The sequence below is a fragment of the Diadema antillarum genome, unplaced genomic scaffold (genome assembly GCF_040938485.1).
Source record: "Diadema antillarum isolate AM-2024a unplaced genomic scaffold, OU_Dant_1.0 scf00000103, whole genome shotgun sequence".
NCBI lineage: Eukaryota > Metazoa > Echinodermata > Echinoidea > Diadematoida > Diadematidae > Diadema > Diadema antillarum.
This window is the reverse complement of record NW_027270992.1, coordinates 3,316,181-3,343,154: the sequence shown is the minus strand read 5'-3', so window position 1 is coordinate 3,343,154 and position 26,974 is coordinate 3,316,181. Positions and strand designations below refer to the sequence as shown.

General features: G+C 37.0%; 1 protein-coding gene across 1 annotated transcript in view; it reads left to right on the top strand.

Annotated features, from left to right (window-relative positions):
• LOC139719065 (adhesion G protein-coupled receptor L2-like) overlaps window positions 1-25,776 on the top strand; it is a 74,709-nt gene extending 48,933 nt beyond the window's left edge. Inside the window, exons 19-25 of the mRNA XM_071630507.1 lie at window positions 3,922-4,008; window positions 6,155-6,202; window positions 9,655-9,684; window positions 10,328-10,496; window positions 11,435-11,563; window positions 12,653-12,746; window positions 24,628-25,776. Coding sequence (XP_071486608.1) covers window positions 3,922-4,008; window positions 6,155-6,202; window positions 9,655-9,684; window positions 10,328-10,496; window positions 11,435-11,563; window positions 12,653-12,746; window positions 24,628-25,460 — 1,390 coding nt within the window. The 3' untranslated portion in view covers window positions 25,461-25,776. The remainder of the gene's footprint in view (window positions 1-3,921; window positions 4,009-6,154; window positions 6,203-9,654; window positions 9,685-10,327; window positions 10,497-11,434; window positions 11,564-12,652; window positions 12,747-24,627) is intronic.
• The last annotated feature ends 1,198 nt before the right edge of the window (window positions 25,777-26,974 follow it).

Below are 26,974 nucleotides of genomic sequence, written 5' to 3'. Positions count from 1 at the left end.
ATGGCCTTCCATGGGATGATAATCATAGACTGCATATCAGTTTTTTGTTTTCTATGTTTGCCTTGGTTTCTGCCAGTTGCATGTCTGCAGTTATTTTTGATTCATTAATCTAAGACCAAACTTCTCTTTCTGGTTTTTGTATACTTTGAAACGAAAACTAGAAACTGAAAAGCAGCCACAGTGACATGTTATTGGTGCTTGTTTGTCTGTGCCGTGCGCTTAATCATCACATCAAAAAAATTTGGTTGTCACATATGTGAGTTTCAAGATTTTGATTCTCTTATTTTTCTCAGCCAACTTAGAACAAAGTTGGCTTTAATGACTTAATTGGGTAACATCTTTGCCGCCTGATAAGGAGTTTGGCCATAATTAAAGATCTTGTAAACACACCTTGTTGATATTCTCCGCTTGTAAAATGTATATCTATAACTTGTAGACAGGAAACAGTCGTGTGGCAGAAACATGTCAGTAGCAGTGAGCAAGTGTTGTTTTTATGTTTGAAATTTAAGAGCAAGTTACGGGCAGACCATGTTATCTACTCACGAGAGTCTGCCATCAAAAGTTTCCTTTGGATTTGAGTTGGCGCACAGATGATGACAGTATCTGACAGATCTGTGAAAACAATTGCGTGTCAGCTTGCATTTAAACGTTTGTGGCATTCTGTCACTTAACACATCAGTAATTTGAGAATGGGGGGGGGGTGGAAGAGAGGGTTGTATGTGATTGTTTGGAGTGGGTCAGAGTTTGTGAGACTGTGACACACAGTGTCCTTGAGATTATTGGCATACAGATGAAATACTTCGGGGACTGATTTTATCAGTTGTTAAGGCATAATTTGGACCACATGCGCACTCTAAAATTCAAGGTTCAAAACAGATCCCTGGCTGTGTGACGGTAGGAGATTATGTCCGTGGAAACATTAATTTGGTGATTCTTCTCAAAGGCAGTGATAGTGGAGGCACAGCTGCAAATTTATACATGTCGATTTCCCCCTTTTGGAAGTAAAGTGTTTGCGTTAAGTCGTATGAAGATTGATAACAAAAACAGCAGAATGCAGCAAATGAATAAATCAGTCATTGTAAGTCATGCAGTTTGCATGCAATACATCTGTTATTCTTTTATGTTTAATTACTGTAATAAGAAAGTTGTACATCAAAATTGCAGAGCAATGCCATAAAGCACAAATCAATCCTATTTGAGGGCTGTGGATATGCATGACATGTAGTGCTGTGTTATGTTTATTAACACAGAATTTCTCCAATATCTGTGCTCCTTCTTTGGTTGAGGTATCTGTGTCCCAGCATACCAGTCTCTGTAGCTCAATTGTAAGAGGCATCCAAACTATTGTGGAGAAATAGTGAACAACACTTCTAGGGATATTTTAGGATTCAAGATATTAGCCCCCAGTGGGTTAGACATAATCAAGAAAATAGTATTAAGAACAAATTGACATTTAGCACTCAACTCTCATGATAATTGCTATTGGCAGAGTATCGCTGTTTGCGACTCTGTGGTAGTTTTGTGGCCTGCAGTAACATAGATTGCTGTCTCCCATCAGTTTATCACTGTTTTACCCCTCATGAAAGAACAAAATCTTGTGACAAGGGAGGAATCGGTACCAGAATGGGCTGGATCAGAAATGACATGTTCAAAGAAGTGTGAAAAATGCTTTGTTCCTCTCGACCAGATAACGATCGTCAAATTGGGGTCATTCCAGACCCCTTACCCCATGACTCGCTCCCTTCCATAGAAACCACAGGACAGGAGTGCCAATGACCCGTAGGAGGGATGTGGGGGATGTGGGGGGGGGGGAAGGAGGGGGAGGGAGAAAGGGAGGAAGGAGATGAACATGCGGGGAAGGGGATGGGATGAGTGGATGTAAAAAGGATGCGTGATTAATTTCTAGTCAAGAGTCTTTGGGGAGGAGATACGAGAGTGATCGCTGGGCATCTTTCCTGACAGGTTTTCCTTCAGACCCACTCATGAACAGTTTCATCCCTCCTCAATCATAATTAAATCCTTCTGAACAATTTTTTTTCCCTCTGGTGGACATGCAGAGATTTGATCATTCCCACTATTGTTTTTTGTTTTTGTTTCTGTTTTTTTCTCAGTGTGTGTTTTTTTTTCTTGTTTTGCTGTTTTCACTTTTTGATTTCTATCAAATGTGTGACAGATCAGGTGTCAGCTGATAACAAATTGTTCATGTGTAATGTTAAATGAATATGATAACCTTTCTCAATCTGCCTTGGCATCAAAGATGTTGAACTTCTGTTCATGTTTTCTTGCTTCTTGACAAAGGTTAACATTCATTCATTAAGGCCATTGGCATTGCATATTGATGTGCTGATCAGGTACTCTGCTCTTGAAATGTCCTGTTTACGTATGAGAGCCTTAAATTTTTGCTTCTTCTTTTTTTTGTCCCCGCCGAACGAGTTCGAGCAGGGGACTATGAAACGGGCTCCGTACGTGTGTGTGTCTGTGTGTCCGTGTGTCCGTGTGTCTGTGTGTCCGTGTGTCCGTCTGTCCGTGCGTCCGTGTGTGATCAAAATGTTCAAAATGCTACTCCTTCGCCATTTCTAACCCGATTTTGATTCTGTTTGCTTTATATGATAGCACTACATGGGAGCTTTGAAACTTGTATACAGAATTTCAGTTGTGACCTTTGACCTTGACCTTTGACCTATATTGTACATTTTGCTTCAAAATGCTACTCCTTCGCCATTTCTAACCCGATTTTGATTCCGTTTGCTTTATATGATGGCACTAGGTGAGGGCTTCAAAACTTCTACACAGAATTTTGACCTTTGACTTCTTTGACCTTTGACCTTGATTTTTTACCTATATTGTACATTGCCTACAAAATGCTACTCCTTCGCCATTTCTAACCTGATTTTGATTCCGTTTGCTTTATGTGATGGCACTAGGTGAGGGCTTCAAAACTTCTACACAGAATTTTGACCTTTGACCTTGATTTTTTACCTATATTGTACATTTTGCTACAAAATGCTACTCCTTCGCCATTTGTAACCCGATTTTGATTCCGTTTGCTTTAAGTGATGGCACTAGGTGAGGGCTTCAAAACTTCTACACAGAATTTTGACCTTTGACTTCTTTGACCTTTGACCTTGATTTTTGACCTGTATTGTACATTTTGCTACCAAATGCTACTCCTTCGCCATTCTAACCCGATTTCGATTCCGTTTGCTTTATGTGATGGCACTAGGTGAGGGCTTCAAAACTTCTACACAGACTTTTGACCTTTGACTTCTTTGACCTTTGACCTTGATTTTTTTACCTATATTGTACATTGGCTACAAAATGCTACTCCTTCGCCATTTCTAACCCGATTTCGATTCCGTTTGCTTTATGTGATGGCACTAGGTGAGGGCTTCAAAACTTCTACATAGAATTTTGACCCTTGACTTCTTTCACCTTTGACCTTGATCTTTTTACCTATATTGTACATTTTGCTACTAAATGCTACTTCCGGCGGGGACATATTTTACGCACCGCGTAATTTCTACTTTTCCTTGTTTATTATCAAAGATCTTTGGCTAAAATGTGGGTGAACCAGAATTGACAAGTACTATATTTAGGCAGTTTGCAATTCATGCTGAGCATGGTATGAATTTTGGGCATATTTGCTCACACATGCAGAATCTGATACAAAGTTCCCTCTTTTAAGCCATTGTCTCTGTACCCTCGGGCAAGCAAGCTCTGTACAAATGGCTATGGGAGTTACAGAATGTTGTAGAGAATGAGTTGCAGGTTGATATGATGCATGTTGCAGTTCACAAACATTGTGGACATTAGCTATGTCTAACACTGCAAATAATGAGTTAATTCTGCTGGCATGCATTTGACCTGAGTATATTTTTGGGTTATTTTCATTCCTCAATATTTTACCCCCACCCAAAACAGCGGAGGCTACAGACGACTCTCAGGCCCTATAGCGCTCCTCAGGCGTTCCTCCTCGGTTTTCAGCAAACGTGATGCCAAGAGAACTAAGTGTGTACACATTAAAGTTGTGTTCTATCCAAACATTTAAAAAGAAAAGAAAATATGAATATATACACATATAATAACTCTTCATCCCTTTTATTCTAATTCCATTCTTCCTCTCTTTCCACTCATTAATACGAATGGTCTCTTTTCTTGGTGCTCTGTGGTGCGCTGTGGTGAAGTGCTGCTAACATCAATCTCAAAGTTTTGATTTACACCACACTTTACGCAGAACATGCAGATTTCCATTTTTGCCAGTACTTGTATGATGTTAAGCCATCGCTTAGCACTTGGTACATCTGTAACACACAGGTTGCCATGGTTACTGATTTATGATGGGTTCGTACTGTATGTCAGCCTTGTATCATTTCTGTCAAAAAGGTTTGTATTTATTTAGTGGTCCGAAGTCATAATGCAGAGCCCACTTTACGTGATTATTAAAATAAGAGCACAATACCATGCTAGCTCTAGCTCTAACAATTGCAGTATGTGCACAAAACTTTGTCAGTGCAAGTCACATTAATTCATGCCCTCGGATCAAGAAACACTTATTGCGTTTAATACTGCCCACACATTTCTGGCTTATTTCAAAATTTTCTTTTCGGAACTGTCAAGACCATCCAGGATGGTGATTTTGATTGACACTGCTGATTTGATCAATGATTTGCTAGAATTTTGAAAGTCGGGAGTGCACACTGTGTGCTTGTATTCTCTGTATAGTGGGCATCTGTACGTGTTTGAATAAGCTGGTGGTACTCTGGGAGGAATTAAATAACTCTCTTCTCCCCCTTCATGTTCCTCACTGAATTAATATGATTAACATTTCATAATATATATCCTATCTATTCATTCGAAGGGATTTTGTAGATTGACTTGATTTCCTATCTTATGTCGTATTTCTTTCTGGGGAAATTGTACAGCATGTTACCCAAGCGGTAGCGGATGTTTATCTTCTTTCATATTAAAAAAGCCCAAAACAAATTAGTTAAAAAACAAAAAACAAAAACAAACAAACGATAAAGTCAAATGTAAGAAGATCAAGTTAGAATTTGAATAACCCCAAATTGTTACTTTTTCTCAGTTTACAGTATATGCAGTATAGATAATTCATGGTCTATAAATGTTACCTGTATAGAACTGTATACTCTGGTGGGTGCAATGATACCGTTAACAAGTTTCATGTCATTTCCATTTGTATTTATTTATTTAATTTTTTTTTGTGAGATGGAGTCTAATTATGAATACCTCTTTTAGCATCTCTTTCTCCCTGGGTGATCTTCGGTGGAGAACCTTGATGATACAATCTTTCATTATGTTTTTAACCTTTTCCCTTCACATTCCAACAGGCAGTTTACACCAGTGAAACAGACTTTATACCTAAACTGTAAAACCAGAAATGTTGGCGTGCATGAAATTTTTGTAAAATTAACATGAACCTGAAAGCTCTTGTCTGTACACTGTGCATTGAATGCCAGTGGCAATTTACAAAAATTTTGTGCTGCAAAGGAGGCTGTCTGGCGACTCCAATCCACGAAGATTCCATGCTGCAAATATTTCTGGTTTAAAGGGATAGTACAGTATTGGTGGAGATGAGAATTTGGCTTTTAACTTTTTGTGAAATACCAAGAAAACACTAATGATATAGTACAGAGCATACCATTTTAAGAGGAATTTAAAGTTTAGTTGATGGAAAATCGGGTTTGGAATGACTGAAACATCCAAAAACAAAGTAAAACAAAACGATAATAATCAAGTGTGGGTCCCACACTTTATTAGAATCGCTCTTTTTTGGATATCTCAGCCATTTCAAAATCAATTTTCATCAAATAAACATTGAATTCCTCATAGAATTACATGCTCTTTCATATTTTCATAAGAGGTTTCTCATTATCTCACCAAAAAATGTTAGAAACCTGAAATAAGGTCTCAACCAAAACTGTACGATCCCTTTAACAGTAATTCACTGTGATCTAGGGACTTCCCCAATTTTCATTATCCTTTTTGTTTTTAGTTTCTTTAGAGATTTCTGTCTTAGGCACTAACAAAAAAACAAAAACAAAAAAGTGCTTGATTAACAATCTTTCCTGTCTCACATCTTCTCATTTTGTGTCATCAAATTTGTGTTGCGTCTTCTGACCTCCCTCGAAAACAGAGAGGTCGAACCGTTGGATCCTCCTTCCGAAAATACTGACAGACTAACGTAAGCACAGTGCCACATTTCTGTGTTCTGCTGCTGCATCCCTGCTTCCAAATATCCATCTTACATTCATTCATTCCCTTATCCTGTCACATATGTGTACTCTAAACCCCTGTGTCGTCTTCTTAAGTGTGTGTTCCAATACTTGGTGTTATGTGTGCAGATATAATAATGGAGAACTTCTGCAAGATGGACACATTTTTTTGTTGCTGTTTGTTGTTATTTCATTTTTGTTGGTTGTAGTGGGGTTTTGATTTTATTATTATTATTGGTGTGAGTTTGAGTTCATTCTTGTGGAGGAGTAGTAAACTTGGTTGTGCATTTAGTATTTTCTACACTCTGTGGAGGCATGTACTGTACGAGCTGAAATTTTCGCCTACAGATATTTTCGCGAATTGCTACTTGGAGGACATTTTCGCGTGTTGTTAATTTCGCATTTGCGAGGGTCTAACTGAACTTAGTTATTCGCACGTTGTTATTTTCGCGTGTTGTTATTTTCGCGGTTCAAAGGCGATTCGCGAAATTCGCGAAAATAAAACTACCGTGAAAATTTCAGCTCGTACAGTAGTTTAGCAGACAATCTGTTAATTATCATAGTTTCATTACATGTACATGTGTATGTTTGTGTAGTACCGTGCTGTGATATCTGTTAATTATTTAAAGTGGAGCGTGCCACCTTTATGACAGATAATTAATGTGACGTCAGGCACAAGAAGTGATAATTAGCCAGAAATTTCATTTCATTTTTTTTTAAACCATGGAAATTTGGGAATGACAGACAACAGAATAATTTCAAAACATGACTTGCTTCATCTTTGCTGTTGTCTTTTTTTTTTTATGTACACCATCAGTCTGTTAGTCATCCTGTTAGCATTGACAGAAACTATAAAAATAATTCTGAACAGTATACACTGTACTTCAACTTGATATGAAATTGCAGTTTAGGGTAGAGTCAGTTGTACTTTGTGGGATATTTCAAACAAATTTCTCTTTTTTGTAGGAAATAATTTTTGCTGTTTGTTGGCCTAGTTTTTTATTTGTTAGATATAGTTGAACAGTGAAACTTTAGTTATCAGTAAACAATTTTGCATGATTTATGTTTTTATGGTAGTGGTCTATATGGGCAGGGCTCAACACTAACATCATTCTCTATTGGCCCTTTGGGCCATTAGGATATTTGAATCTGAAATGTTGTTCTGAAAAAGGAATGTAGTGACACTATTTCAAATAAAATGAAGCATGGCAATCGATATTGTGAAGGAAAGTTCTAAATACTTTTTTTAAATGAAGAGTTTGTTCAGTCGTAGATCTTTGTCTCACAGGGTTAAAGAAATTAATTTCTATTTGTGAAATACAACGATATTTGTCTGTGAAATTTTGTGCATGCATATTGTACCTTTAATGTAAAGCACTGATTGAGACTAAGTTATGAAAGCATGTGGATTTGTACTATGGTTTTGGTCTTCATTGCATGCTCTGTCTAGTAATGAAAAACGCAAAATTGCTTTTTGCGATGATATTAAAGGGATTTATCATTTAGACATCTCCGATCCATATGCCATTGAATAGTCTACCATAGGCATTATTTTCTGAATGCGTCAGTGCTATGGTCATGTTGTAAATTGTATACCGGTATTCATGCTCACCATGTACAGTGATACACATACCCCCATACTCATACATGTACGTATCAATTGATGCAGATTAGCCCTGTAGAGTTGAATCATGTCCAACTGGTTTCTGCACACCATTCCATATCCATCCTCAATATAAAACCATCATGTCCACCGCTCCCGAGAGAGGAAACTTCCCAATTTAAATGTGAAAGAATTGCTTCTGTTCAAAATTCATATAAATGAATGTTAGTGTGTCTGGAGACGGCTTCAAACTATCTCACTTTCAAAGCTAAAAATGAAATTGGCAGAATTGAATGTGTATCAAGACACATCAAACAATTCTCTTGTCTGAGAACTGCACACTTATAATGATGCCTTTGATAGTTCTGGTGATTGGAAATAAGTAGTCAAGTGTGAAATGCACAGTCCAGCAGCTTTGTATACAAATAGTATATATTCTATGCTTGTGCACGAAGTACAAATGTCACCAAATGTCACTTGCACTTTTAAAATTGTTTTTAAAGCTGATTTCTTTAAACCAAAAAGAATGGATGAAAGTATCTTTTTCTTCTTCTTTTTTTAAAGTCATGGCAAATTCAATATGAACTGTGTAGGAACAACCAGATAAATTTGCTCAACTATTCTTCCATGGCATTGTTGAGCTAATGATTAAAAGGTAGTTTTTCTTGGTTTTTAAGGCAATTAGGAAGAAAATTACTGAAGCGTGATTGTGTGTAATGAGAGATCAATCATTTTCATATTTGTTGGTTTGATCAAATCTCATATCAATCCATTATTTACATCATACACTGTAGTCAATTAAGCTCAATATACAATGCATCTGCTCCATTGATAATTCTCGTGAACCGCCCTATTTTGACTTCCTTTCTGTGTATGTGGCCTAGCCACCTGTAGCCATTAGTCTTCTCAATAATGGATTCCTGCTTCATCTTCCCGTATGGGATTTCTTCACCCTATGTAGCCAGCCATCCTTTCAAATTTGTACTAAAATTTGTACTTTATACCTCTTTACCACCTAATTTTGTAAATCACTTTCGTATATTTGAAGAACACACTGAAGAAAGCATGAATATACAATTTGATGGAGCAGAAATGGCAATGACCTTTCCTGCATATAAATGTGAAGTCATGTTAATGCTACAAAAGAATAGTTTTCCAGACAAAGTGTTCGCAATAGATTTGCTCTTCATGTGCTAGCCAAATTTCTTTCAAAGAGAGGGGTGCATTCATGGTCCATACCAGCAAAAGGATATTTTTAGTATTCTTTTTGTCTGTGCGTGTGTACTCATTCACTTGAATTGAAGAACTTTTTTCTGTGTAAGTTCTGTCTCTATGAGAAATAAGAAGTATGAAGACACCATTTGTTATCAAGGAAAATAACCTATTTCTAACCACTAGGAGGAGTTTTCCAAGTGGCTGTATCATGCTTTTATACCAACTGTAATGAGAACTTGCACTTCTAATCTCAATTCCATCAAACAACTGAAGTAAAGTGGTGAAATTCTGTGCTAAATCAACCTAAAAAAAATTATGACCATTTGGTATTGGTGAGTGATTAGACGTGGGAGTAAATGGGAGTAGATGGACTAGTACTGGTTATCTACACTATACATGTACTTGTGTGTGTTTATCTATATGTCACATTTTCCTGTGAACAACATTGTGTTTTTTTGTCTGTCTGTCTGTCTGTCTGTGTCAATTTCTCTGTGTAATCACCATGTCATGTAAATACTGACCCGTAACAAGACTAATATTCTCATTGTTCTGCTTTGTCCTGTGACAATTTCTCTCTTGTGCATGCACGCTAACACCCTGTAGGCTGGGAACGACTAGAGGCGACTATTTAAAGTGAGTAACAGAGCTCATTTCAGTATAGTCCAGTTATGAGCAAAGCTGTAGCCGATACAGCTAACTAAATATATTTTTGTTTTAATCATCTTCAAGATGTTGCACTAACCCATTGGGTGATAATAGCCTACGATGGAATAATAGCAAACTGTGTACTTGGGTTGACGAAGATGACAAAAATTCGAAGACATCATTTGTCATAGAAAACTAATTTCCATGCAACATGTGTCAGGATGAAGTACAATTGTTTGTCGTGAACAATGCTTTGTAGGTCCAAAGTACACCATTTAAAGTGGAAATTTTGCTGTGAGGAAATTTTCACGCATTTCACGTGACCAGAAACTAGCACAAAAAATATTTTTGATTGCTATATATGAAGAAGATCCAGTAAAAAGATCTGATCTTTATGTAAAGACTGTTAAGTTTTTTGTTGATTCTGTGGAATCAAAACCATGTGAAATTCATCTTACCTGGCTGAGCATAAAAAAATCACTTAAATGAAAATTTCCACTTTACAGTACAGTGTAATTACTGCCTATTGGTATGTTTGCTGACTGCAAAGTGTACTTTCAAAGTGAAGGAAAAGCAGTAAGAAGAACATGAAAATTAAAGTTGGCCTGTGTTTATCTTGTCTTTTTTTCAGGTCACTTGTGCGAGGGGCTGTGGTTCTACTCTGTCTTCTGGGGGTCACCTGGGCCTTCGGGCTCCTGTGTGTCATGGAAGACCTAATCGCCTTCGCCTACCTCTTCACTCTCACCAACGCATTCCAGGGCGTCCATATCTTTGTCTTCCACTGCTGTATGAATGATAAGGTGAGGATAGGTTGAAAAGATAGATAGATATATTGATAGATAGATATACACTGTATAGTTATAAAGGTAGATAGACAGATAAGTACAATGTAGGTAGAAAGATAGGTAGACAGGCAGATAGGTAGATTGATAATATTTGAAATATATGTATGTAGAGAGGTACACATGTGTATGCAGAGAGGCAGGCTGCAAGGTAGACAGATATATTGATAGATGGATAGTTATGAAGGTAGGTAGGCAGATAAGTAGGCAGAAAGATAGGTAGACAGGCAGATAGGTAGATAGATAATATTTGAAATGTATACATGTAGATAGGTATGCAGATAGGCAAGTTGCAAGGTAGATAGACTGAGAGACAGACAGTCAAAAAGGTAGATACAAATAGGTAGATACATGTAGGTACATGGTGTAGTTACAGAGATACACAGTGCCAGCATTGATTAGTTGTGACTGCAGGGAGGTTTGTTATGTTGGATGGAAGAAAAAGAGTGAATCCAATCTGTAGTCTTTTTTAATGTCCTTCAACCTTCTGTGTGCCAATGAGTTAAATGTACACAAATTTCATGCACATTTCTATGTACAGGAAATTAGTGTGGCATACATACAGAGGGTTAAAGATACTTGTAGTGTCAGCAAAATAGCATATTACTGGATTACTGGATATTGAAAGATATGACAATAACCCTATGATTTCTTAAACTTTGAGTGATAATAATATTTATGAAAAATGTTGAATTTTACAGGAGATTGTCATCTTTGGACAATGTCAGTGACTCAAGTTTAATATTGTGATACTAATAATGGTTATGGTAATGATAATTTTGATGCTGGTTTTTTTAATAATCAAAGTGTGATAGTCGGAGTGGTGATGATGCCACATGCATTCCAGGACACACTGTGTACTCTAAACTTTGTCTGCACTCATGATTGATGTATAGGTACGCAAAGAATATCGCCGGTATGTACGCAACAGCACGTGGCTGCCAGACTGCATACGTGAGCAGTACGGAGGCACGATACTCACCAACTCCAACCAGCAAAATTCCTTCCGGTCAAGCAGTGCCGCTGTAAGTCACTCTGTTTCTGGCTCAGACTTCTTCTGTCCACAGCAAAGGCACATCCAGTGATATAGATATATATTTGAATAAATGTTAGAAAGTCCATCAAACAATCATTACCTCAATGATGAATAGAGGTAACTACTGATACTTCATAGAAATGTATGTGTTTACTTGAAGAGGTAAGATGTTCATAAAACTACCAGCAGATAACCTGGAATGTAGATGATAATTATGAAGGTTATACAGGGTGGCCCAGAAAGAACGGAACGCCTAAGATCTTTAATTTTAGCAATATTTTTGCAAATATGTCATTATTTTGCATGCTACTGGAAAGGCCATTCTTTTTCCAATACAATGACACCAAGTTCTTTAATTTTGGTGGATGCGTTACGATTTTAGGACCGTTTTTGTCAACTCTTGCAATTTTCAAAAGGTGATCATTTTGCACTCTCAGAGATACCGAAACCAGGGAGAATTTGGCTTGCCGTAGAACAGGTTACGTTCACAATGTGTAGAATGTGGTTGTCATTGTCCGTTACCATTGTGAATGAGACGACCTGACGACAATAACACTGTCCGCCCCACATTCCGCACATTGTGAACGCTACTGGTTTTATGGCAAGCCGAATTCTCGCTCTTTTCGGTATCTCTGAGAGTGCAAAATGATCAAATTTTGAAAATTGCACGGGTTGACAAAAATGGTTCTAAAATCATAACGCATTAACCAAAATTAGAGAACTTGGTGTCATTACATGGAAAAAGGAATGGCCTTTCCTATAGTATGCAAAATAGTGACATATTACCAACAATATAGCTAAAATTAAAGATCTTAGGTGTTCTGTTCTTTTTGGGCCACCCTGTATAATGATTTATAATGCTGATGAAGGTTATAATGATGTAACATTGATATTGAAATGAAGGGTTATGATAATGAAAAGAAGAAAAAGAAGATTAAGAAGAGGATGTTGACATTAGAGAGGACAGTCACTTTTGGTATCATTATAGCTGAAGTACAATGTAGGAACAGCTGTAATGGTAGAATTGTTGCTTTCTGCATGATGGTATTACTTTGAATGTGTTTCTTTGCTTCAACAGAAGAGGCCTGACAGCAAGAGATTCAGTAACACAACAGGATCATACAGCGTGGAAAACAGAAAGCTCTCAAATTCCTATGTCTACAGAAATTCAGGTGAGAGACTGATATTTAATGAGGTGTCGGAAGATAATGAGTTAGCACGCCACAGAATCACCCTGGGGAGATAAAAAGTGAACAGCACCACCTGTTGGTGCAGTTTGGTACATGCTCCCTTCCACTTTTATGGCAGCTGTAAAGGAAGGTGAAAGGCGAGTAGAGAAGTGAGAAGATACATGTACCTTGGTGGAATTCATGTAGACTACATTGTTCTTGTATTTGCAGCCATGATTGTTGATGGAAGAAGGTCACATGATTTTGCAAACATGAGATCTATTTCTCTGTGCATAGTCATATTTGGTATGGAGGTACATTGTGAAGAGGAACATGTACATGAGGAAAGTTTCTGGTCTGATGATTACAGATAAGCTTGAGACAATGACAATTTAATTTAAATTAGTGAATGTCCATTGATTAATCTTTAACTCCTTCAGCAGCATCACCTATACTGAATGTTTTCTTGAATTACTGCATTTTATCTTTCCAGCTGAAAAAAAAAATGGTCATATGTTTTTCTTTTTGTTTGTGTCTTATTAAAGAAAAAAAAAGATTTAATTGATATGTTTTTGGTAGTACAAAATGTTAAGGAAAACCTTCCTTACATTTTCTGCTGTTGCAATTTCATGATTAGATTGAAAAATATTTATAACTAAAGGCTTTGTGTAATGCCATGCTTAGTAATTGCGGAAGAGAAATGCAGTGTCAATCTCTGTACATACTGTGTTGGCTTTTGTCTGCAAGTGTGCGCAGGTGCCCTTGATGGTAATGTTTTTTTCCTCGTAAGGAGAGGAAGTTTAAGCTGCATACAAATATTTACGGTGTAGAGTTTCTATAACTTGAGACGGTATAGGAACACTGGTGTTCTCCTGGGGAATTTTCCTGTCTTCAGGTTTTGATGAAAGCAAGCCAAAAAACGTGGTTATCCTAAAGATCTTGCGTCTACGTTTACAGTTACAAAATGTGCATGAGCAAAGAATATGCAGTTATTTTATAATACATAATTATACAGAAAGTTTTTTATCCCCTCAATCTGTAGGTATGCAAGATATGAATCTGTAGATGTATTCTATGAAAATGCAATTGCTTCCAAATTTGTTCAAAAGTATGATGGAGAGTTGATGAAGAGTAACACTTCACCAGTGCACAGCTTTGATGCTGGCATAAAAAATGCTTCCAGGAAACCTTGAGGTATAGCGTCAAAGTAAAGGAGATAATCATACCTTGACAAGAATATCAAGGAAAAGAGAGTTGGAATTTTCTAGATGAAAAGAAAGAAAAACAAGAATGTTATTTTCTTTTTCAGAAGACTTGTAAGTTTGGCTCATAGTGATTGAATGATTGACTTGTCTGTCTGTTTGTTCATCCATCGAACTTTCTGTTTATCTGTCTGTCTATCTATTTATCTATTTATCTATCTATTTATTTATCTATCTGTCTATCTATCTATCTATCTCTGTCTCTATCTATCTATCTGTCTGTCTCTATCTATTTATCTATCTTATCTATCTATCTGTCTATCTATCTAGCTAGCTATCTATCTGTCTCTGTCTATATCTATATCTATATCTATCTATTATCTGTCTCTATCTATTTATTTATCCGTCTATCTGTCTATCTATCAATCCATCTGTCTCTATCTATCTATCGGTCTCTATCTATCTATCTATCTATCTATCTATCTATCTATCTATCTATCTATCTAACTATCTATCACTGTCTCTATCAGTCTATCTATCCTTGTGTGATGTTATGATAAAAATTTTTGATATACAGTTGTAGTTTCAAAAAAGAAAGAGGGATCACGTAACATTCAAAGTTTGCACATCATACATGTCTACACTCCGGTGTGCAGATCTTGCTCTAGTAGCTCTAAGATTCTAATTTTCTCATGGAAGATGAAGACAGTTAAAGAATGTAAGGTTTGGACAACAATTTATGCCTCTGTTCTCTTTTGTTGTGACAAGGATGAAACCAAGATGTAATTGCAACTGAAGCAAGTAGTGCTTGATTTTCATTTCTGCTGAAATTCTGGGGCTAGGTGGGAGGCTTTGCCTTGTTTGTGAATTTCCTTAAAATCATTTTGGAAGGTTCTAAAGAGAAGGGTTTTTAGGTCACCAAACACAAGCTTCGGCAGCATTTCCTTATATACTCAGATCCGTCACTCAAACAGGGACTGTCGGATGTATGCCACAAATTGAAGGGATATCTTTCTTCCTCCCCTATTTGTTGTATTTGTGTTGGAAATTAAATGTGTAACTGAATACTTGTTAGAGATTCCATTCTACGAAGTGTGAAACTCTTTACATTCATCCTGGTAACACATCGCACCTGTTGAGTATTTCCTTTCCCTGTTTACTTCCTTTTCCAACTTCAAGTTCCACTTTTAGCTCCAAATACTGTAGATTAGAATCTTATCTATTCTATCAAGGTATTTCAGACACCACATGTTGTTGTTGTTGTTGTTGTGTGTTTTGCAACAGTACCCAGGTAATTTCCATGCTTTATTTACTCTTTTGCTCCAAAGCTGAGAAGGTTCTAGATGTGGAAGACATGTATTTCCATTTCAGTGTATTAGGTTTCACATTTGTGTTACTGTACGCTGGATATCCAGCTGTCATTAAAGTGCTTCGAACTATTATGTCTTAAATAAAAAAATAAAAAAAAAAACCACACACACACACACACACACAAATGTATGTACATAATGTACACTGTATTATATAAGAATGTATTATCACAGAATGAAGGGCAAGTACAATTGTAGATGAGAAAAGAAGAAGAACTAGAAAAAATGTGATCATGATTATGTAGGAATGATATCAGCCTTAAGAGGCTTGACGCACCAATGAAAATTCATATTATAGCAATTTTAGGATGTTTAAACAGATGCCCTCAAGAAGGGTCATTTTTTTTTGTGCGTGTTTTTGTAATGATATGAAATGCATTTCCCTCAGTCAGTGGTCTTCATAGTGTCATATGAAACATCTGTGGTGCAGTGAAGTAATTAAGATCGCATTCAAGGTACAAGTCTGCCATATGTACAGTACTACCTGACAGTGTAGACGATGAATCACTTGTGTTATCAGGAGCTCGCCGTCAATGATCTTAAACAATGTACAAGTGCATGTACAGCTGTAGATTTTTGCCGTTTTAAAGGCTGTGTGTACCCACAAAATAAAATGTTTGTCAACCTTGGCCTGTTCTCTATGAGAGTCTGTCATTCCTGTCGTCTTTACACAAGACAAACTTCTCATGAACAACAGCTAAGTTATAGAGATATTTACAGATAGCAAAGATATGGACTTCAGAAGAAGATGAAAAGTTGATATGTTAGTCTTTAAAGGGCAAGTTTCATGTATAAATTTATTCAAAATTAAAGGGATTGTACAGTTTTGGTTGAGACCTAATTTCAGGTTTGTAACATTTTTTGGTGAGATGATGAGAAACCTTTTATGAAATATGAAAGAACATGTAATTCTATGAGGAATTCAACATTTATTTGATGAAAATTGTTTTTGAAATGGCTGAGATATCCAAAAAAGAGTGATTCTAACAAAGTGTCGGACCCACACTTTGTTACGATCGCTTTGTTTTACTTTGTTTTTTGATGTTTCAGTCATACCACACCCGATTTTCATCAAATAAACTTTGAATTCCTCTTAGAATGGTATGCTCTGTACTATATCATAAGTGTTTTCTTGGTATCTCGCAAAAAGTTAAAAGCCCAATTCTCATCTCCACCAATACTGTACCATCCCTTTAAGTAATATCAGATGAACAGAATGACAGAAATTTCATCAAAATCAGACCTAGAATTAGAAAGTTGAGGAATTATCAAGATTCATGTGTTTGCTGCACAAAGTACAAGCAACAATGTATGCAAATCAGAAGATGCTATGAAGTTATCACCCTACAGCTCTCTTTGCTGGTGTGTACACAAATAGTCATGAGGTCATGTTATATTAGTGGAGCAATCTAACAACTGCAACCCTTCTCCTTCAAAAAATTATCTATGCCAGGTCATTAGGTCTAAATAAGACAAAGGTGATGTGAAGGTTACAAGTGTTTCTGTTTGGTTTCATGTCAAATGGGGAAATTTAGTGAAGATGTGTGAAAAGATCAATTGGAAATGTGAGAGCTGTGGACATCACCATCATATCTATCCTAAATTGTAAATATGGTGCTTCAAGTATCACTGTTTTGGAAATCTTGTGAAATTGTGCTGTTTGGTAACTTTCTCTAAATATTGGACTGATCATACAAGCTTGCTCTTGACTAAACGTTTTAAGCCAGTCTGAATTTTGCAAGCAAGGGGAATTGCTCTGAAATCTGAAATCTGAAATTAGTTTCTGGTTGAATGACTCTGCTCTCGATGTGTTTACATATCTCTTTACCCACCTGTGTCTAAACAATGCCTCTCCATCTCTCTTTTCAACGTCCTCCTCGTTTCCATGGCAATGCCTCCGCCTCCAATGCTTACAGGGCAGCCAGTTGGAGTCAATTTCACATCTCAAGTGTAACTCATCCTTCCCTGAGCCAGCATCATTCCTATCTACCATCAAATAAAAGTACCCCATCTCTTCATCTATTTCCATATCTTTCCATATCTTTTTGCTTTCATTTTGATTTTTTTCTTTGGCAGAGTTTGCTTTTCTTTTTCCATTTTGCTTCATACATCTTAATTTCTTTCTTTTTGTTTTTATATCATTTTATTACCAGCTTCACAAGACAGTATATACACATTAATTGCATGTCCGTGAGTTGATATAGTGAGAAATGTTGCTTTATATGCAGTAGTATGTGTGTTACTACAAGGATCTGATGCAGTCAAATATAACATTTGACCCATTTAAACATCATAACTTGGGTGCTCTGACAGTGGCGATAATACTTCTGATATCATTTGTAGCTGTTTTTCTCGCAATATGCCTCAAATTCTATGAGGCAAACTTTCTCTTATATGTCTTACGTCCTGGTTTTTCAAAAAGCTTGTGTGAAATAGTTTTTGAGAGTACAGCACTGTACTTGATATATCAAATTTGTCGTGATGATGAGTGTGCAGTAAAATCGGGCAGTCTTCAAGTGGAAAATATGAACTATTTGTTTGCTGCACATGAAGCACAAAACTGAAGAGACACAGTATTGTACACTGAAAATGAATTAGAAATAAAGTGAAGTTGTGAGAGGCTTTTGATGAGGGGTATTGTGTAGAAAGTTCAAGGAGCAGCTTATCATGATATAAATGGTACTATGTTTTAATGGGCCATTAATTTTTGATGGGATTTTTCTTTTCTCTGAATCCAATATCCAAGCAGTTTCTGTAGCATATACCTGTACCATCTTATCTTGCTTGACCATTTATTTTGCATTTTCTTTGCCTTTTAGTTTAGGCATCATAAAACTTATGGTACTAATTGCAGCATTATTGTTTCATTTATATAGTAGAGCATTCTTTTTATTTTGCAAACTTTTTTTTTTTTGTGTGTGCACCATTCATATTTCATCACAAGTATGACTTTTGGTTACTTTTCCCAAGTGTACATAAAATATACCACTGGTCATGTATGTAGTAAGAAAAGCAAGAATTGTTTGATTTTCTCATCAATGATACAAGCAATTTTCTTATGTCAATGTCTTCACCTCTCATTATTTGTCTGTGTCTATGTGGGAATAACTTGTGAAAGTAGAAACTGATGGCACTCTTTGTTCAATATCAGTTGGATATAAAGGTGATGCACTGACCTGTAGTGTACAGTCCTTTACCATACTCATCGTATCTGGGATTTCACATTGGATGGATAGTCACACATTTAGGGCATCATTTTGTTGGTGTGTGCATTTGGGCCTTGAAAATGTGTATCAAATGTAATTGTTTGTGTTGGTTAATGAAACTGAATGAAACTCAACAGTATGACCTTTAACTTCTGTCTTTGTGTAATAATGTAACAAACATGGTTATATATTTCTTTGAGGAGGATAAAAAACTTTTAGATGCATGTCACGTAGTACAATCTTTGCCTGCCATATGCATACACAGACACTACACATGCTATGCCTTCTTTTCTCTGTGTGTTTGTCTTGTTCTCATATTATCACGCAGGCTTTGCTGTAGTAGTTGTAGTGGAATCGTCCATTGCACTGCCTGCATACGCGCCCTGATGGGGCACTCATGTGTATAGAGGGCGCCATTTCTTGTATATATTGCGCATTTCGCACTGTGCAAGGTAACCAAGTCTCTTTTCTCCTGCTACTAGCACATGACTGCCCACCCCCCCCCCCCCCATCCCCCTGGTTCCCTTACCCTTGCAGACACTTTCCTTTAAACTGCCAACTCTTGCATCATTTACAACCTGCTTCTCAGTTTTGCCTTGCCATCTGGCCCACCAGCACTGACTGAGACTGACCGTGAATGACCACATGAAGATGCTTGCATCACCCCCATCCCCCCCCAACCCTTTCCAAACTTTACACACTTGCAACCAGGATTATGGTATGCTATGTTCTTAAATACTGTAAAAGTGGTTTCTTTCGCGTACAGATACTTTGGCGGTTTCCATCGGTGCCGACTTTTTCGTGTGTGTTTAAATTTGCGGTTGGCAAAATCTGTGAAATCACAGTCGGCAAAAACTGTTTTATTTTGCACATGAAAACCCAAACTATAATCCAATTATTCTTTTATTTACTAGATAGAAATTAATGTTAAATGCAGGCTTACCTGAAATCCCATCTCTCGAGTACTTTATAACATGCTAGTACAATGTACCTACATTGCGCGGTATCGCTGTGTGTGTGTTGACCATCAATACACTCAATGCGCGGAAACTCTGTGTGTGCATGTGCGCAATAGCATTGTAACAAGCAGCGAGTTCAAAACATTTTCGCTTGATGTTAAATTAGCGATTCAACCTCAAAGCGTGAAAAGCGCGAAAATAAAACCACTGCGAAAGAAACCACTTTTACAGTAGATTTCCTTCTTCTTTTCCACCCACCATCTTACAAAGCCACTTATTAAAGGGCTTGCCCTTTCCTGAGTTTTATCCCTTACTCCTTGCCCTTTTGCAGAACATAGAGCCATACAACACAATGAAGTTGATTCTGCACCCTGCCGTTTTGCATCTAATTATGAGGGGGGGGGGAACAATTTGTTTAAAACCTCTTCTCAATAGTTTGGAATCCTCATAAATTTTGCATGGGGCTGTCCATGACTAGTGAGTCCATTGCTATTGAAAGTTACTAATCAGTGGATTTTTTTTTTCTGCAGTTGGCAATTCATCTACCAAAGATACGTAGATGTAGAAAGAGAAAAACATATAGACATGTCAGTTGGTACCTGGTGCTGAATCTTTATATTGTTTTTTTTTTTAAATTATATTCTTGAATTAGGATTGATTGATTTTGATAAATTTGTATAAATTAAGATCTACAAATGTATTTGCAAAACTGTTTACACACTATGGCACATTCTTTCTGATTTTATCTACCAGCTTTTACGATATCCACTATAATAAAAAGGCCAAAAAACTATTGTGACTTCTGAAAAAGAGTGAAACTCAATTGCATATTAAAGTTAACATTAGAATGTTGTTTGATATTAGAACAAGCATAACAGTAAGAGTTTTGTAGGCATCAGATAAAAGTGAAGAGTCAGAAGCCACTATGTTCTTTTTCAATCCAGAACAAAGTAGGATATTTAGTAAGGATAATTGGTGTGCAGCTGATGTCTATGCTGGTCCTTTAAAGGATCCGGAGATGGCATCATTACCCCATCTTATTCGCATATTCCGTACACAATGAAAGAAAGCGAGAGTTACTTTAGTACCTGGCCGAGGAAAGAGGGACAGCTCAACCTACAATGTCCAAGAAAATGCCTAGTCTTGAAGATAATTAAGGGCTTAGAAGGTAAGGAGAGCGCAATCGGTTTGACGACCCTAACCACCGTAATTGCTCCATTTTCAGATTGTCAACATAAATAAGTCTTTGACTCTTTGCTCATTCGAGTCGCGGTTCTAATTGTTCGACTCATACGTCAGCAATGTTGACAATCTGCAGAAGGTATGTAAACAACAGAAAGATAACACTATAACATATATACAAGTTCCTCTAAACACTACTAATGTTGGAAGAAAACATGAAAAGTTCCAATATTGCTTTAAAAATATTGTTTTTTTTTTCTTCTGTAGTCGGATATGAATGAAACTTTCTCCATCCTCTTGTTTGATTTATGTCAACCTGAATGTGCGATTTGAGTTTCACTTTAAAACCAGCGATCATAAAATGAATTACATGCATGCAGGCTGACATGGGTCATGTGCTTTGTACTTGTTATGCAGAGAAGTTCTCCTTTTCGTTTTTATTTCAAGCCCGTCCCCAGCATGTATAGCAAGATGCGACTGATGCATGCCTTTAAGTTGATCTTCACACTCTCACACATTTCTGTTTTCATCATATTAATACATGTATATTGGAAGAGCAGTTCCGTGCTCTGTGGTATCGTGTAATAGAGGTACAAGATTTGATGTGTTGTAGATGAAATTCTGCTATACTTTTCGACGGAAGCCTGATTGGCATATAACATTTTTGTATATTATTATTTTTTTTTTTGTGTTTGTGTTTTGTTTTGTTTTTGTGGGGGTTGGACAGAGAGAGAGACGGGTCTTGGGTTTGCTCTAACTTTTAGCGGCAGTAGATTGAATGGGTTGGTCACAACGCCTAACAGTGATATATCTGACACTGTTGAGAAAATATATATGTGGTTTTCTTGTAACTTTGTCTGGAAGTATACAAAACACAACCCTGCACACTGGCACTGGTCAAAGGGTCCCTGACCAGTAAAAATCACTGTCGGACCAGTAACTTTTTAGGCCTCCGTTTCAGGAATAGACCAGTGAAACATGAAAAAACTGGGTACCTACTGGTCCGACATACAGGTTGGACCAGTAGAAAAAATGGGTTAGTGTGCAGCTCTGTAAAACAAACGGACCCCCCCCCCCCCCCAAAAAAAAAAAAATAAATAAAAAAATAAAAAAATAAAAGATAAATAATAATAATAATAATGATCATTAAAAAAAATAATAAAAAATAGTAATAATATTAAAAAATGAAAAATAAAAATCCCCAGCAGTAGATCACAGGATCTATTTGTATGCTTCATTCTGTAGTATCATTAACATAATGCCACAGGATATACATGTACCTGTATTTGACATATGTTCATTTTTTTTTCTTTGCCATCTTTTTTTTTTTCTTTGGGGGGGGGGGGGGGGGGGGGTTCACTTACAAACTTACTCCAAAAATCATGTCATTGTGATTGCAATGATCAACACTCTCTCACCTCTGTTTCTCTACATATTATACACACTTTAATTATGTCATTTCCTCTACAGTCAAATGGCATATCGACAGATGAACTTATCTGTTTTCAAAAAAAAAAAGAAAGCTAATTGCACATTCTTTTTTTAAGTGTATTTCTCCTGTAAATAAATTTGTAGTTAATTTTAGAGTGAATGCTATTTTGAGAAAAAAGCACTTTACAAAGTATTTTGCTCATAAACAAGAGTTTAACCAGCCCATTTATGCTTATTCTAGCAACGATATCCTAGTAGTTTACCAATATGACAAAATGTGAGCAGTATATGCCCGACAGTTTGATTTACAAAATTTAGTTAAAGAAAGGTGCTACCAATTGAAAACATCCGATTGCTATTCTGTGGTATTTAAGCAAAGAGTAGTGTAAGCAGCTCTCAAGTGATTGCTATGAATTGCTGGCAAAGACTATAATGCTGGTGAGTGCTCAAATGATGATAGAGTTTCAGCAATTCCTTCCATGATCTGGTTAAAAAACTGATCCCAAACATATGGGAGGTTAGAAAAATGCAAAAAGGAGCAGAATCTGAGGTCACAGATGACTGAGAAAGGTAAAAATATCTTGGATTCGATGATCAGAATGACTGACAAAAGTCTGTCACACACTGCTAATTGATTATCTGTACATGAAATGAGCCAAATACATATATATTATGAAAAATGTCTCCAATTATTATAAAACTTTTTCTTCAATGTTAAAACTTGTTGATGGGACTGATGCACAGAGCTTCACCTCAATGCTTTCACTACACCTCTTTTATTGTCATTTTGTTCCGTTTTTCTTCTAAAACCTTGCATGTGTACTTGCATGTCGGTATTTTCCCCCATGATGATTTTGAGATGGACATCAAAATGATGCATCTGTAGGAAAAGTAGCAGAATTCATCAACTCTATGTCACCACAAGATTCAAAACATTATTTTGTTTTTATAATCTCTTAAGTTTGTAGAGCTTTTGTAAGAGATTTTTTGGTTTCGTTTTCACAAGAAATTAAGCAAGAACTCACACATGTTCTCAGCAAGAGGCTCAGTTTTTAACCTGTCTTAATACCCAGAGTACTAAAGTAGTATGAAACTTCACTCCATAACTGCACCTTAAATGTAATCCCATGGTTTGAAGACTTGGGCATACAGTAAAACCAGAAATTTTGGCTGCATGAAACTTTCCTGAATTTCAGGAGGAGCCACAATTCACGAAAGTAATGCATGTGTTTGTCTAGACACAAATCATTGAATGCCAGTATTGATAGTGAAAGTTTCATGCAATGAAAAAGTTTCCATTTCACGAAATTTTCATAAGCTGAATATTTCTAGTTGTACAGTATGCCAGCTAAATTATGCATGAATAGTACAAACTCAGAAACTAAAACTCAGAGGTGTTTGAAGTTTGATATTTCTGTTGCCTTCAAAGCAGAAGACAGAATGTGTATACCCTGTATAGTTTTTTTTTTCAAATGTAGCATACACATTGTCCTTGCTGATTATTTACATGCTCATGATTAATGTGAATGTAAAGCAAGCTTGTTACAAATCAGTTATAGTCTTGAGATTTTAGAAATATTTTATAATCTTGCAGTGTGTGAAGAAGATGTAAATAATATTATGTGTGTCAAACTCATTATGTGAGACTCCAACAGTGAAACACTGATGTCTGTATGTGTGCACTAATGAGTACATTATGTGTTGCAGTAATTCACAATCAGTATTTACATTGTATCCCATATGATAATTACTGCTCCATGTCCTAATATCTGTTGAGGTAGACAGGATTAAGGAATAGAACAGTACCAGTGATTTTTGTCACTTTTTAAAAACTAAAATTTTATTTTTGTTAATGTGTGTAGTTATGACATTCTTCCATATTAAAAATGGTTTCAAGAAGAGCAAACTGAGGACAAATGTGTGTTTGGGAACTCAAGAAGGACTATAGGATATTTTAGTCAAACATTGACTATTGTCAAGCTGTAGCTCAAAACTAATGACCTTTTTTTAGTGATAGTATTTGACACTGCAAAAAGTCATTTCAACAGGGAAGATATTTGATATAATGAAATTAGTGACTTTTCTTTGTTTCTGTGTTTCTGTAATTATCCTCCATCCAAAAGATATGTGAAGAACTGAGTTTTATCTTTCACAAATATGCTCAGTAATTGCATGTCACTTGGAAATTGTATGCAGCAGAAAAGATGAAAAAAAAGATGAAAAAAAGAAGAAGAATTGAATGATCTTTCATGTAAGCAGAGTGATACAAGTTATTGCAGGAATTTATATAACAAGCTAGTGTTAACATTAAGCACTTTCTGATTTGAATTTGACTCCATAAAAACGAATAGCCATAACAAACAAATACAATTGTAACTTGGCAACAATTAACAAAACATATGTGTACATATTATAATTAACATGCGTGCATGTGCGAGTGAATAACTGAATGAGAATGTAAATAGCCATCACTTTAACTTGAATTTTGACATTTTTTTGATAAGTATGCTTCTGACATCTTTTGATTATTGCAGGTCAATATGAACAAGTCAAATATAACTCTGAGCTCAGTGCCCCGGAAGAAAGCACAGACTTTGGTACGCCAAGAGTCATCGCTGATGAAGGCATCAGCATGGATTTCGAGGAGAATCCCGTCCACGAATCTACGCGACTGGACGCGGGAGAGAGCAGCGACCTGCAGCAAAACTCCAGCAACAACCGCCTGTCTACCACTACCGAATTTCAGCCGCTTATCATCGATACGGACTGTGACAGCCAGAAGCATGCCAAGCTGATCAACATAGCACCGACGGAGTCGCATCAGCAGCCCTCCTCCCCGATTGAGATGCACCCTTTAATCCGCGAGTCCGGTATAGGAGGCTCGCGTAGCGGCAGTAGCTCTAGCGAGGACTTCACCCCAGCATCACCAATGTCGCCAGACAAACCCACCAAAGCTCACTTGTTTCCCAACTCGGGTACGTGTGGTCTGACAGGGAGCATGCCCGACTTGATTAATCCTTTAACAGCCCATGCCTGTAAGGCCAGAATGGACCTTGTGCCCGTGGTTCCCAGTCCGACAGTGGTGCCTACGTCGGGCGGGCCGTTGGGTGGAGGCGCCGCGCAGGGCAACTACCACACGCTGCCTGCCACTTCGTCGCAAGTTCGCAAATCGGACTCACCCTGCAAGGCCAAGTGTAGCAAAGTGAAAAGCGAACCAGATTCGGATCCCTCACCCTGGCACAAACGTGCCTCCAGAATGGACGATGTTGACGACGCCAGCAATTCAACAAACACCAGTACGCTTGCACTGTCCTCGACACCTGCATCGCCGGAGTCAACGCGATCTCACTTGGAAACTGTCATCTGAGTACAAAATCTAATTGGACTGATGCTGTTCTTCTTTTTTGAAAGTTGCCTATTTAACCCACTGAGTACTGAGCTAAAGGAGATTGGGGACTTGCCTTGCCCTGTGTGAAATACTAACTCTAAAGTGAGCAATCAGTGGATTAAAGAGACACAGATGTTTGTATTCAAATCTGAATCTTAACCCGTTGAGGACGGACTGATTTTGCTTCAACATGCATTTCCCATAGACACCTGCCCGAGTGTACTGGGGATTCGTCCTCAATGGGTTAACCTCCGTCAGAAACTCTCGCCAGCTGCTTTGTACCTGTACATATTTATATGCGTTAATCGCAGAATACATTGTAGCTCTGCCTCCAGAAAGTGCTTGCAGTCACTTCTAGGTTGACTGCGCTTGAGGAGATTTTGCTTTCTGTTGAAACTCGGGAAATCGGGACAGGTCGTCTTGAGATCCGTGATTACATTCAAAAACATAAGATGTGAGTGGAAGAATTCCATAATGTGTGTGTGTATATGTGAAGAAAAATGTATTCCTGAGTCATGCATTCACTTGTATTGTGGGTTGTGGGCACGAAGTTCAGCGATTCAAGAGATGAAGCCAACTGACCAAATAAAGTGAATTAATGATTTTTTAATAAAATTCAAGACTTTGCATGATTTCCATTGCATCAGTCAGAAACTTGCAAATAAAGTTTTTAATCTCTTTCTATCCCCATTATATTAAACCTGTGTGACAACTCACAATACAATATGTCAACTTTTGCAAGCAACAGTAGCTTTAGAGAAGACCAGCCGTGATAATAAGAGTTTTTTCCATGCAAACTACACTTTTTTTGTGTCCTACAATGATTGGAACATCTGGAATAAAAATGTTGAAAATCCAATACTCTTCCTGTAACATTCATCAGTACATTTTGGTTGAAGTAGCATCCCAGTTAAAAGTATTCAGTTGAAAATTGATTTTTTTTTTTTAATGGTGGCAAAAACGATTGGATGAATATCTAAACAACAAATTACTTAATGAATAAAAAAAATAAATCAGAATGCTTGTGCGTATACTAATTATATACGAGGTAAGTGATGCAGATTTACATGAATGATGTCTTGCTGTGCTAATATCCAAAGGACAAAGCTTGCATATATTAAGATTATAAGTCAGGTCAAGTCAAGTATTGCCCAAAAAAGGGTTCCTTACCATTGTAAATCCTTCAACATCTTGGAAATGTGTGGTTGGAGATCATAGCAAGTGGGCACTATCGTATTGTGGAGTGTGTGGTATCACAAGAACGATATCTTGGTCAATATGTAGTAATATAGTGTGGTATATTATGATTATATAATATGAGGAACTCTATGCTAACTTGAAAACCATCAGCCGAAGTAACCAAACCAAACTGAGATCTTATGGATAAATATTATGTGTGTTTCAGTTCCTACCGCACTCTTTGGCATGATTGCTTTCATGTTAACTCAATCATTTCTGCAGGCTTGCAAAACTCAGAGGTTTACTCTATGAAA